This window comes from Globicephala melas, chromosome 20 (assembly GCF_963455315.2).
Source record: "Globicephala melas chromosome 20, mGloMel1.2, whole genome shotgun sequence".
In the NCBI taxonomy this organism is placed as follows: Eukaryota; Metazoa; Chordata; class Mammalia; order Artiodactyla; family Delphinidae; genus Globicephala; species Globicephala melas.
In genome coordinates, this window is record NC_083333.1 from 42,141,964 (window position 1) to 42,155,425 (window position 13,462).

At 37.7% G+C, this 13,462-nt stretch overlaps 1 protein-coding gene across 2 annotated transcripts in view; it reads left to right on the forward strand.

The window, feature by feature from the left end:
* The window catches only part of FBXL20 (F-box and leucine rich repeat protein 20), a 112,751-nt gene that overhangs the window by 72,568 nt on the left and 26,721 nt on the right, over positions 1-13,462 (forward strand). For both annotated transcript variants that reach the window (XM_030839845.3, XM_030839846.2), the window contains exons 3-6: positions 4,119-4,173; positions 6,796-6,870; positions 8,577-8,671; positions 9,166-9,234. In XM_030839845.3, the coding sequence (XP_030695705.1) occupies positions 4,119-4,173; positions 6,796-6,870; positions 8,577-8,671; positions 9,166-9,234 (294 nt within the window). The remainder of the gene's footprint in view (positions 1-4,118; positions 4,174-6,795; positions 6,871-8,576; positions 8,672-9,165; positions 9,235-13,462) is intronic.

Here is a 13,462-nt window from a genome sequence, read left to right on the forward strand (position 1 = left end):
TTGGTTATTTAGTAATGTATTGTTTAGCCTCCATGTGTTTGTGTTGTTTACATTTTTTTTCCCTGTAATTGATTTCTAATCTCATAGCATTGTGGTCAGAAAAGATGCTTGATATGATTTCAGTTTTCTTAAATTTACTGAGGCTTGATTTGTGACCCAAGACGTGATCTATCCTAGAGAATGTTCCGTGCGCACTTGAGAAGAAAGTGTAATCTGCTGTTTTTAGATGGAATGTCCTATAAATATCAATTAAATCTATCTATTGTGTCATTTAAAGCTTGTGTTTCCTTATTTATTTTCATTTTGGATGATCTGTCCATTGGTGTAAATGAGGTGTTAAAGTCCCCCACTGTTATTGTGTTACTTTCGATTTCCTCTTTTATAGCTGTTAGCAGTTGCCTTATGTATTGAGGTGCTCCTATGTTGGGTGCATATATTTTTATAATTGTTATATCTTCTTCTTGGATTGATCCCTTGATCATTAGGTAGTGTCCTTCCTTGTCTCTTGTAACATTCTTTATTTTAAAGTCTATTTTATTTGATATGAATCTACTCCAGCTTTCTTTTGATTTCCATTTGCATGGAATATCTTTTTCCATCCCCTCACTTTTAGTCTGTATGTGTCCCTAGGTCTGAAGTGGGTCTCTTGTAGACAGCATATATATGGGTCTTGTTTTTGTATCCATTCAGCAAGCCTGTGTCTTTTGATTGGAGCATTTAATCCATTCACGTTTAAGGTAATTATCGATATGTATGTTCCTATGACCATTTTCTTAATTGTTTTGGGTTTGTTTTTGTAGGTCCTTTTCTTCTCTTGTGTTTCCCGCTTAGAGAAGTTCCTTTAGCAAATTTGTTGTAGAGCTGGTTTGGTGGTGCTGAATTCTCTTAGCTTTTGCTTGTCTGTAAAGCTTTTGATTTCTCCATCGAATCTGAATGAGATCCTTGCTGGGTAGAGTAATCTTGGTTGTAGGTTCTTCCCTTTCATCAGTTTAAGTATATCTTGCCACTCCCTTCTGGCTTGTAGAGTTTCTGCTGAGAAATCAGCTGTTAACCTTATGGGAGTTCCCTTGTATGTTATTTGTCGTTTTTCCTTCGCTGCTTTCAGTAATTTTTCTTTGTCTTTAATTTTTGCCAATTTGATTACTATGTGTCTTGGCGTGTTTCTCCTTGGGTTTATCCTGTATGGGACTCGCTGCGCTTCCTGGACTTGGGTGGCTATTTCCTTTCCCATGTTAGGGAAGTTTTTGACTATAATCTCTTCAAATATTTTCTTGGGTCCTTTCTCTCTCTCTTCTCCTTCTGGGACCCCTATAATGCAAATGTTGTTGACGTTTAATGTTGTCCCAGAGGTCTCTTAGGCTGTCTTCATTTCTTTTAATGCTTTTTTCTTTATTCTGTTCCGCAGCAGTGAATTCCACCATTCTGTCTTCCAGGTCACTTATCTGTTCTTCTGCCTCAGTTATTCTGCTATTGATTCCTTCTAGTGTAGTTTTCATATCAGTTATTGTATTGTTCATCTCTGTTTGTTTGTTCTTTACTTCTTCTAGGTCTTTGTTAAACATTTCTTGCATCTTCTTGATCTTTGCCTCCATTCTTTTTCCGAGGTCCTGGATCATCTTCACTGTCATTTTTCTGAATTCTTTTTCTGGAAGGTTTGCCTATCTCCACTTCATTTAGTTGTTTTTCTGGGGTTTTACCTTGTTCCTTCATCTGGTACATAGCTCTCTGCCTTTCCATCTTGTCTTTCTTTCTGTGAATGTGGTTTTTGTTCCACAGGCTGCAGGATTGTAGTTCTTCTTGCTTCTGCTGTCTGCCCTCTGGTGGATGAGGCTAAAGAGGCTTGTGCAGGTTCCCTGATGGGAGGGACTGGTGGTGGGTAGAGCTGGCTTTTGCTCTGGTGGGCAGAGCTCAGTAAAGCTTTAATCCACTTGACTGTTGATGGGTGGGGCTGGGTTCCCTCCCTGTTGCTTGTTTGGCCTGAGGCAACCCAACACTGGAGCCTACCTGGGCTGTTTGGTGGGCCTAATGGCGGACTCTGGGAGGGCTCACGCCAAGGAGTACTTACCAGAACTTCTGCTGCCAGTGTCCTTGTCCCCACGGTGAGCCACAGCCACCCCCCTGCCTCTGCAGGAGACCCTCCAACACTAGCAGGTAGGTCAGGTTCAGTCTCCCCTGGGGTCACTGCTCCTTCCCCTAGGTCCCAGTGCGCACACTACTTTGTATGTGCCCTCCAAGAGTGGAGTCTCTGTTTCTCCCAGTCCTGTCGAAGTCCTGCAATCAGTTCCCACTAGGCTTCAAAGTCTGATTCTCTAGGAATTCCTCCTCCCGTTGCCGGACCCTGAGGTTGGGAAGCCTGACGTGGGGCTCAGAACCTTCACTCCAGTGGATGAACTTCTGTGGTATAAGTGTTCTCCAGTCTGTGAGTCACCCACCCAGCAGTTATGGGGTTTGATTTTACTGTGATTGCGCCCCTCCTACCGTCTCATTGTAGCTTCTCCTTTGTCTTCGCATATGGGGTATCTTTTTTGGTGAGTTCCAGTGTCTTCCTGTTGATGATTGTCCAGCAGCTAGTTGTGATTCTGGTGTTCTTGCAAGAGGGAGTGAGAGCACGTCCTTCTACTCCACCAACTTGGTTCCTCCTCCGCCATTTGAAATTTATTTTATTAAAGAGAGCCATCAGGGTGGTAGCAAGTCTGCCTCAGGGGAACAAGAAAGTTTCAACGTTTCCGTCTATGGACAGATGTAGAAAATGTGGTATACAGCTTTAAAAAGGAAGGAAATTCTGATACTACATGCTACAACTTGGATGGACCTTGAAGACATTGGTGCTAAATGAAATAAGCCCATCACAAAAGGGCAAATACCGTGATTCCACTCATATGAAGTACCTAGAGTAGCCAAATTCGTAAAGAATGAAAGTAGAGTGGTGGTTGCCAGCGGCTGGGGGAGAGGGAAACGGGGAGTCATTGTTTACTGTGTCCAGAGTTTCAGTTTGGGAAGATGAGAAAGTTCTAGAGATGGATGGTGGTGGTGGTGGCACAACAGTGTGAATGTACTTAAATGCTCCTGAACTATACCCTTAAAAGTGGTTAAATGGTAAGTTTAATGTTATGTATATTACCCAAATTTTAAAGAGTTTCAAAAAACTTTATTTACAAAATGCATATAACTTTGTCTGATGTAATTATTAACTCAGTTTATTCCAAGTTCTAAAATGTGATTGACAGCCTCTAATCACTAAATAACAAAATTTTGCTCTATTAAGCTAACTCAGAGTAATAACGGAAAAGAAAGTGTAGCTTTCATTCGTCTCCAGATTAATGCTTCCTGACCTCCATTTTGTAACACTCCAGCTATCTCAAGGAATATCATCTTTAAAGTATACGCTATGTTGTACCTTTTGCCACCTGCACAAGAGCTTTACTTGTTATTCAGATCAAAATGATCTTTAAGGGCATTCATGAGTAAGGAGAGCTGTAGGCACAAGTAACCCGTTCACTTTATTCCCAGGATGCTCTGAGCTGTTTTTACAGGTGGTTTATGGTATAGAGAGTTATCGTCCTTTAGGCAAATTAATTATTTCAAGTAATAACGCTACAAAATAAATATTTAGCCTCTCTAAGACTGAGAAGAATTTTAGATGGTGTGTCCTGACATTGATGTGTTAACTGAGTTTTATAATTTCCCAAATTGGAATTAAATATATAGAGATTTAACATTTTATAGTTGCTCAGTTTTAGGTTTTACCAATATTTTATCTTTTTTCCTTCATAGCTGTAAAATTCTTTATAAACATAACCATCCCCTAGCCTGTTTCTTTTGATAACCAGAATGTGGAAATTGGTTTTTTACTTTAAAAAGTATCAGAAATATTTTATCATCCCTTGATGTGAATAAATGAACTCGTTATGGTACTTACACGTACATTATCAAGTAAAAGATTACCTTTTCCCCCTACATTTTTATGGGCAGTATTGTAAAGTGCCAGAGCTTTTTGTGTTATTGTTTAAAGAACATCTGCCCTTTTGTGCATGTGTTAACATCGCCAATTATTTATAAGGAAAAATCAAGAGAAAGTAATTCATCATATAATAAAGTTTTCCTCCGTCTCTTTTTAGGATATTTTCTTTTCTGGATGTTGTAACCTTGTGTCGCTGTGCTCAGGTCTCCAGGGTAAGAATGGCTGACATGATTACAAGAGCATCCCTTCCTGACATTAATGATAATCAGCTTCTGTAGTAGGCCGACTATTTACTTCAGATGGTAGTTGTATGTTATGTTTCCAAGGTTGTGGTTTCACCCATGGGATACCCAAACCCATGTTAATTCTACAGTGGAATTCTACTATATGTACTATCTCTAACTTTAATTTTTTGAAATTCTTGACTATTTGTGTAATATAAACAGAAGAAACATTTTCAAGGAAAAAGCACTAAACATGCAAATTAAAAGAATAGGCTTTACTCAGAACTGTAATAATATAGTATTTCATTATGTTTCCCTTATTCATTTTATGTACATACATGGAAGGCTCTTGATATCTCCCTATATTTTTTTCTCAAAAGGTTATAGCTAGAATTTAATTTTTAAGAAATTGTAGAGCAAACCAAATTCCATTCTCAAAGTCAGTTTCTGCATTACTCTTACTTATCCATTTTTGTCAATTGACATTACTATGACAAAACAGTGAGACATAATCTTATTGCTGCCATTAATATTAAGAATAGAATCTCTGTTGTGGGAAAATTGCTTTATGAATCATTCATAGTCTCTTTTGTAATACAGATATATAATAATTAATAAAATGAATGAGTACATACAGTTATCATCTTTTTATAAACTGGACAATGGCTTTTTGATGTTTAACAAATACTTATTGAGAACCTACTATGTACCAGGTATAGTCCTAGGTGCTGAGTATGTAATATGGTTATATCACAATACTCAGCATCAGAGTATTGTGTTTACCTCTGTTAAGTGGACCCAGGTTTTCCTTCAAATTTCCATCACCAATTTCCTTCAAAAAAAACCCCCACAAAACTTGCCATAGAAAATCCACCTCATCTTGCTAACTTTAATGTAATTTCTACATCCTAAAAGCCATACTAAATCTGTATCTCAGCTATTTAAGAAACAATCAGGCATATTTTGATGATTTCTATTCATGACAGTTCTGTTCCTGGTACCTGAGTGGTTGCCTTAGTCATGGCTGGTACAAATGAGTGGGGTTTCTCTTTTGTCTCCATATGAAGCTGAGGTCATCATTGAGAAACAAAATTCCCAGACCAGTGTCTTAACCTGTTTGGTTGCAGAGTCTCATCTCAAGAATGTTGATTTGAGTGAGTTTTAATTGTTGTTTTCATGTTCAGGTTCCTCTTCCTTCTTAATGTGTTTTAACTTAAAAGGAAGCAGAATGCCAATTTTCATTACATCTGTACAATTGGAACATCGGTAGTTAGCCTGTTATTCTCTGTACTTGAAGTATTTAGTTAATTTGCTTTAAAAAAAAACAACAACAACAAAAACTCTAGAGAGGAACCTGTCATTCCTAATTTTAGTCTCACTTTAGCATGTGTCCTGCTTGCTGAAGAAAATAGTATAAGGAAATGAGAAGTATCAAATCAGAGATAGAGTTAGCCTAAGAATCTAGTAAACATATGATCTTTAAAGGTTTTATCTCTTGTCTCCCATGGAGCCATTTAAGAAACTGTTGGAAAAATATGAAGCCACAAAAAGAAAAGTAACATCGAAATCCTGAGAAAACCTTAAAGATTTCTATAATAATAACTTTGTTAACCCTCATACCCCTGACATCTTTCTTACTGATTGTGTGATAGTTACCTGGGGCTTATAAGGGTATCTTTAATTTCCGTTTTAGAATTTCAGTATCGAATCTGTGTTTTGAATTGTTGTAGTAAGAGATAATATTCTAAGTTTATAACTTAACAGTGTTAAGACTTTTGTTTACACTTTAAATTTAGTAGGGAAAACGTTTAAAGGCTTTCTGATTAAAATACAGAACGATCCGCAAAAGGTTAACTCTTAGTGGAGTCATTTTTCACCTTATCCTGAAAGGTTGAAAATCTTGGAAGCTTTCTTGCCTCCCTTTAGGTAATTAAAGAAATGTATGAGAAGTCTTAAAACTTTCAGTGTTTAAAATTACCACTGAATCAAGTTGAAGGAAAAGATGACCAATTGAAAAACATGCCTGAGTGAGCAAATTGGTAATGAGGAAAGCCTTAAGTCTCTGTCATGTATACTGAGAAATGATAGTGTCTTTTGTAAATCCCAGGTCACCATATCACAGTTTTGGGTCCAAACAAGTGATGCTATGAATAGCATATTTTTATTGAACATGGCATATGTATTGAACACACTACATTCAGAGTGCCATCTTCTTTCTTTGGTTTCACACTCACCTCGTTCCTAGTTGAGGGATAGAGTAACAGACTTGCTTTTCATTAGCTGGATTATCTCATTTTGAGATTGGAAACTCAAGTTAGAAAACAGTTTCCGGCTGTGATACTTATCACAACCTGTTCTTTCCCCAGCCCGCTAATGTAAGATCTTTCGTAGCTACTAATTTCTGTACCCACTCATTTATGAGATAATCTACTTGGAGAATAATGTATGAATCAGAAATAAGACTGACTTTTGGGGAGTTAATGGTGGAGGTGCTAAGAAATTTTTTGGTCAATTTCAATCATTAGTAGGTTGAATTGTGAACTTGAATTTTGCTAGCTTTTCCCCTTCATTTCAGCTTCTGTTCATTCTGTCTCTTCTTCTTCAAAATAGGCCTGGAATGTTCTGGCTCTGGATGGCAGTAACTGGCAGCGAATTGACCTGTTTGATTTCCAGAGGGATATCGAGGTATGACTGCGTGGTGTGTGGCCCCATCTCTCTCGTTAGAATGTAATTGCAGCATATAGGACAGATTAGCCCCAACCACATAAATCTCCTTTCCCTGGAGAGAGAGACTGTTCATTTCAGCGCATCTGAACTTCATGGGAGCTTGCAATTTTCCCAAGAACTGGTTCAGTTTTTGAGAATGAGCAGAATTATTTTACTGAAATAATACTGAGTTATTTAGTTTTAATAGGACTCATTTTTGTTTTTATTTTTGTGGTGGAAATGTGAACCTTTGTTTGCTCTTTTTAAGGAAGTCTTTTCATATTTGTTTATTTAAAAATAAGTGGAGTTAATTTACTGGAGCATGATATCTGCATAAATTCTTCTTGATGAGCATTCTGGGTTCTGGGGGAGCCTATAGATAGTTTTTGTAGAGAATGAATTGGATTACTTTTATTGGGGAGAGATTTTTTCCCTTCTCACTTCTCCCCCATATTTTATCTCTTAGTATTGCCTATTTTCTCTAAAATGGAGAAGAATGGCTTAAGCTTAAATTATTTTAACCTGAATTTGAGCTCTGTAGTCCTTGGTTTTCTCATCTGGAGAGTGGAAGTAATAGCTTCCTCACTGTGTTATAAGGATTAAATTAGATTTAGATGTAGCTATTTTTTCTGTTGGGTTTGTTTTTTTTTTGAGTGGTCTTGAGTGGTTTTTTTTTTGAGTGGTCTTGAGAATCCATGTAAGAAGTTAAAAAAACCTCACATGAACTTTATATTATCTTCATAAAGTACTTTTATTTTATTTTATTATTATTATTTTTTTGCGGTACGCGGGCCTCTCACTGTTGTGGCTTCTCCCGTTGCGGAGCACAGGCTCCGGACGCGCAGGCTCAGCGGCCACGGCTCACGGGCCCAGCCGCTCCGCGGCATGTGGGATCTTCCCGGACCGGGGCGCGAACCCGTGTCCCCTGCATCAGCAGGCGGACTCTCAACCACTGCGCCACCAGGGAAGCCCAGTACTTTTATTTTTTAATATGTTTTTTAAAGACTTTTTTTTTGATGTGGACCATTTTTAAAGTCTTTATTGAATTTGTTACCATATTGCTTCTGTTTTATGTTTTGGTTTTTTGGCCACGAGGCATATGGGATCTTAGCTCCCCAACCAGGGATCAAACCCACACCCCTTGCATTCGAAAGCGAAGTCTTAACCATTGGACTGCCAGGGAAGTCCCATAAAGTACTTTTAAAATGATACCCACCGACATGCTGGATTTTTCTGTTTTTCACAATTCTCTGATCTTCATGGATGTAAATATTTAAAGCAGCCTGGCCTACAAAACCATTCAGCAAGCTTTTGTGAAGTGTTCATTGAGTCTCTGCTGTATTTAGAGCACTATAGTAAATACACAGAAATAATAGAGAGAGTTAATGTCCTGTGGCTGCAGGAGGGGAATCTACATTGATGTAGTGGCATAAGAGAACTACAGAGCACCATTTCCTCAAATGCAGGGTATCTTACAAGAGGAACAAAGTAAATAACAATATAGGGTTTAGGTATGTTTCAAGTAGATGGGTTAATCAGGAAAGCTTTCTCCCAGTAAGTTGAAATTTTCATATTGATTTAATTAGGTCTTTAAAATGAGTAGAAATCTCTTAAAAACGAGGATGTGGTCTTTTCAGAAACGATGTGGTGGCTTACCTTTGTATACCTGTCTTCTTTTTTTGCAGGGCCGGGTAGTGGAGAATATTTCAAAAAGGTGTGGGGGCTTTTTACGAAAGTTAAGTCTTCGTGGGTGTCTCGGAGTAGGAGACAATGCATTAAGGTAAAAACATAGCTATCGATTAACTCATCTTCTTGACTGAAGTGAAGAACAACACCTAACACAGCACTGTCTCACCCAGAAAAGGCTGGAATAGTTTTCATATTCCTAAGCTATTCTGAACCCAAATACACGTTCACTGCTTACAACACAAATATCCAGTAGTGGGATGTGTGGTTTTGAGAATAAAACAAGAACAAGTGCTCCCCCCAAAAAGCCAGATTCCCCATATTATAAATGGTTCGTTTGGAGCTTTGAGTAAATTGTTTTAAGTTTGTTTACTCGAAGTTAGGATAATTTTAACTTTGGTTGACAAAAAGATTGATGTTTATAAGTTTATGGTTGAAAAGTAACTTATTCGTAATTGTGAACAACTTTTTGTACCATTTTGTACCAGTAATATCCATTATTACCACTATTGGTATCTTCTATTATTTTTTTAATGTCGAGAATTGTGCCCGTTTTACCTCAAACCCTTTACTTTCTTTCCTGTAAAGGACCTTTGCACAAAACTGTAGGAACATTGAAGTACTGAATCTCAATGGGTGTACAAAGACTACAGATGCGTAAGTATTTTATGTTTTAGAAGGGTAAGTCATAGCCTCTTGTGTCCTGCCTATACTAGCTTTTAATGCAGACTACTAAATATATTTAGCAAATTTCATTTTGGTTTTATAGAGGAAAGATGTTTAAATTTAAAAATAGAATAAGATACTTATTTTAGAATTTGGCTCAAATTCTGTTTTGATTTTTAAAAGAAAACTTAAAATTGTAGTCAGTGAATGTGCAGTAGGGAATACTAATATAGGACTACCTATATTTCAAAAAGACACTAGTAGCTATCATTCAAAAGACACATAAACAGGTGATGCTATAAAAAGATGTAAAATCTTAAACATAGCTTAGAGTAATCAATATAGAGTGTTTATTTAATGACTCTTTAAAAGTACAGTGTCTTGTGTCAGTCACAATATAAAAGAAAGAAACCATAATCCTCCATCCTTCAGAGTTTACTGTCACAGACCCAATAGACATAAGAAGGTAGACATAAAAAACATTCAGCCTAAGGATCTGTTGGTAATAACATGTATCAAATAACATTTAAATATTATGTAGGGAAATTGTTGCCTATTGGAAGGTGAAGAAGATGTTTACACAGGGAGTGGCCAGGATTAGTCAGTGGATCCTCTTGTTTTTCAAAAAGGCCTCATGAAAGAGATGGGCTCTTTAGAATTGCTTGAATGAGGGAAAGTAGAAGACAGTCCAAGCACAGGGTACACATTGTTTATTTTATTGCTTTCTTTGAGGTTACAACTGGTTAACTTTTTTGTTTTTTAATTATTTTATTTTATTTATTTTTGGCTGCGTTGGGTTTTGTTGCTGCACGCGGGCTTTCTCTAGTTGCAGCGAGCAGGGGCAACTCTCCGTTGCAGTGTGCGGGCTTCCCATTGTGGTGGCTTCTCTTGTTACGGAGCACGGGCTCTAGGCGCCCCGGCTTCAGTAGTTGTGGCACACGGACTCAGTAGTTGTGGCTCGCAGGCTCTAGAGCGCAGGCTCAGTAGTTGTGGCACACGGGCTTAGTTGTTCTGCAGCATGTGGGCTCTTCCCGGACCAGGAATCGAACCCGTGTCCCCTGCATTGGCAGGCGGATTCTTAACCACTGTACCACCAGTGAAGTCCTGTAGATGCTTATCTTAAAAGAAAGGTTTAAAATCAAATCTTCCACCTTTGAAAACTAGAGAAAGAAAAGTAAATCTACAATAAGTAAAAGGAAGGAAATAAAAAAGATAATGGTGGAAATCAATGAAATAAAAAATGGGCATAGAGTAGAGAAAAATCCATGAAACCAGAAGCGGTTTCTTTGAAATAAAATCAATAAGCTGGATGGACCTCTGTCGAAATTAGTCAAGAAAGAAGACACAGGGGCTTCCCTGGTGGCGCAGTGGTTGAGAATCTGCCTGCCGATGCAGGGGACACGGGTTCGCGCCTCGGTCCGGGAAGATCCCACATGCCGTGGAGCAGCTGGGCCTGTGAGCCGTGGCCGCTGAGCCTGCGCGTCCGGAGCCTGTGCTTCTCAGCGGGAGAGGCCACAACAGTGAGAGGCCCGCATACTGCAAAAAAAAAAAAAAAGAAGACACAAATCACCAGTACCAAGACTATAAAAAGAAATATCACTAAAGTTTCTACACAGATTCAAAAGTTAATTAGAGGATGTTGTGAGCAATTTTATGCCAATAAATTTGACAGCTTAGATGAAATAGATAATTTCCTTGAAAGACACAAATTACCAAAACTGTAAAGAAATAGAAAATCTGAATAGCCTTATATCTTTATAAACTGGATTGGTGATTAAAAACCTTACCACCAAAAAATAAAAACAAAAACCTCTAGGCTTGGACAGTACTGAATTCTATTGAATATTTTAGAAAGGAATAATCTTTCAAAAAAATAGAGGAGGAGGGAAAACTTTCTAATTCATTATATGAGATCATCATTACCATGATATCAAAAATAAAATAAAAATTACAGGAAAAGGAAACTACTGGCCAATATCCCACATGCACTTGTAAAAATTCGTAACAAAATATTATCAAATTGAACCCAGCAACATATGAAAAGGGTAATAAATCATAATCAATTTGGATTTATCTCAGAAATGTAAGGTTGTTTTAACATGCGAAATCAGTCAGTGTTATTAAGTTCCAACTTAATAACAGATCAAAGAAGAAAAATCACATGATCATCTCAATAGATCCAGAAAAAGCATTTTACAAAATTAAACACCCATTAAGGATAAAATCTCTAAACAAACTAGGAGAAGGTAACTTCCTCAACCTGATAACTTGTATATATGAAAAACCTAATTTTAACATTGTATTTAGTCATAAAATACTGAACATTTCCCCCTAAGGTCAAAGCATGGATATTAGGTCTACTACATCTATTCAACATTGTACTGGAAGTCCACCTAGTACAATAAGGGAAGAAAAAGCGGGGTCATACAGATTAGAAAATAATTTTTAAATGGCATGATAGGGTTCTAGCAAGTTCACAGGAAACATGGCTAATATGCAAAAATTAATTCTGTATCTGTAAACCATCAACGAACAAATGGAAAATGAAATTTTAAATATAGCAACATTCGTGGTAACATCCAAGAACATAAAATACTTAAGGATAAACTTAATAAAAATATGTGCACGTTACATACACTGAAATCAGATTTCTAAAAATTAAAGGAAAGTAGGTCTTAAAAGTTTTCATGGACTTCCCTGGTGGCGCAGTGGTTAAGAATCCGCCTGCCAATGCAGGGGACACAGGTTCGAGCCCTGCTTCGGGAAGATCCCACATGCCGCAGAGCAACTAAGCCTGTGTGCCACAACTACTGAGCCTGAGCCCTAGACCCTGAGAGCCACAACTACTGAGCCTGAGTGCCACAACTACGAAGCCTGTGCGCCTAGATCCTGTGCTCCACAACAAGAGAAACCACTGCAATGAGAAGCCCGTGCACAGCAACGAAGAACCAACGCAGCCAGAAAGAAAGAAAGAAATTTAAGTTTTCATCACAAGAAAAAAAAATTGGAGCCGTGCGTAGTAACGGATGGACTTATTGTGGTAATCATTTTGCAATATATGTGTATATTGAATCATTTTGTTGTACACCTAAAACTAATATAATGTTACATGTTAATTATATACCCAATTTTCAAAAGCAAAGTATGATAATAATAACTTGTTAAATAGAGAATATCAATTAAAAGAAATTGTAAAATATGAGCCAAATGGAAACTCTAGAATTGGAAATACAGTATCTAAAACATACATAGCATGGTGGCTATAGTTAACAGTACTGTATTGTATACTTGAGAGTAGATTTTAAATGTTTTCACTGTAGCAACAACAAAATGGTATTTATGTGAGGTAAACAGTGTGTTAACTAACCTTCTTGTGGTAAACATTCCACAACATATATGTGTATCAAATCATCACATTGTATACCTTAAACTTACATAATGTTATATGTCAATTACATGTCAATAAGGCTAGAGGGAAAAAACCCCAGAAAAACAGGTAATCAATCAATAAATTTAGAGATCTGTAGGGCTTCCCTGGTGGCGCAGTGGTTAAGAATCCGCCTGCCAATGCAGGTGACACGGGTTCAATCCCTGGTCTGGGAAGAGCCCACATGCCGCGGAGCAGCTAAGCCCGTGAGCCACAACTACTGAGCCCATGTGCCACAACTACTGAAGCCCACGCGCCTAGAGCCTGTGCTCCGCAACAAGAAAGGCCACCGCAATGAGAAGCCTGCATACTGCAACAAAGAGTAGCCCCCACTCGTCGCAACTAGAGAAAAGCCCTTGCACAGCAATGAAGACCCATGCAGCCAAAAATAAACAAATATTAAAAAGTAATAAATTTAGAGATCTGTAGCAATTATCCATCCAGTCTAAAGAACAGAAAGATTAAAGAAAAATGGACAGAGCCTCAGAGACCTGTGGAACAACATCAAGAGTAGAATGTGAATGAATCCCAGACAAGATAGAAAGAGGCAGGAAGAAAAAAAAAAGTGAGAAATTAATGGCAGAAAACCTCCCAAATTTGATGAAAAACGTTATTCTACAGATCTAAGAAGTTCAGTGAACCCCAAGAAGGATAAAAATATCCATACCTAGACATGTGAGGGCCAAACTGTGGAAAATTGAACACAGAAATTTTTGAAAGCAGCAAAAGGAAAATAATTCATGTATACAAAAAGAATATTTGGTTAATGGGTGACCTAATCAGAAATAATGG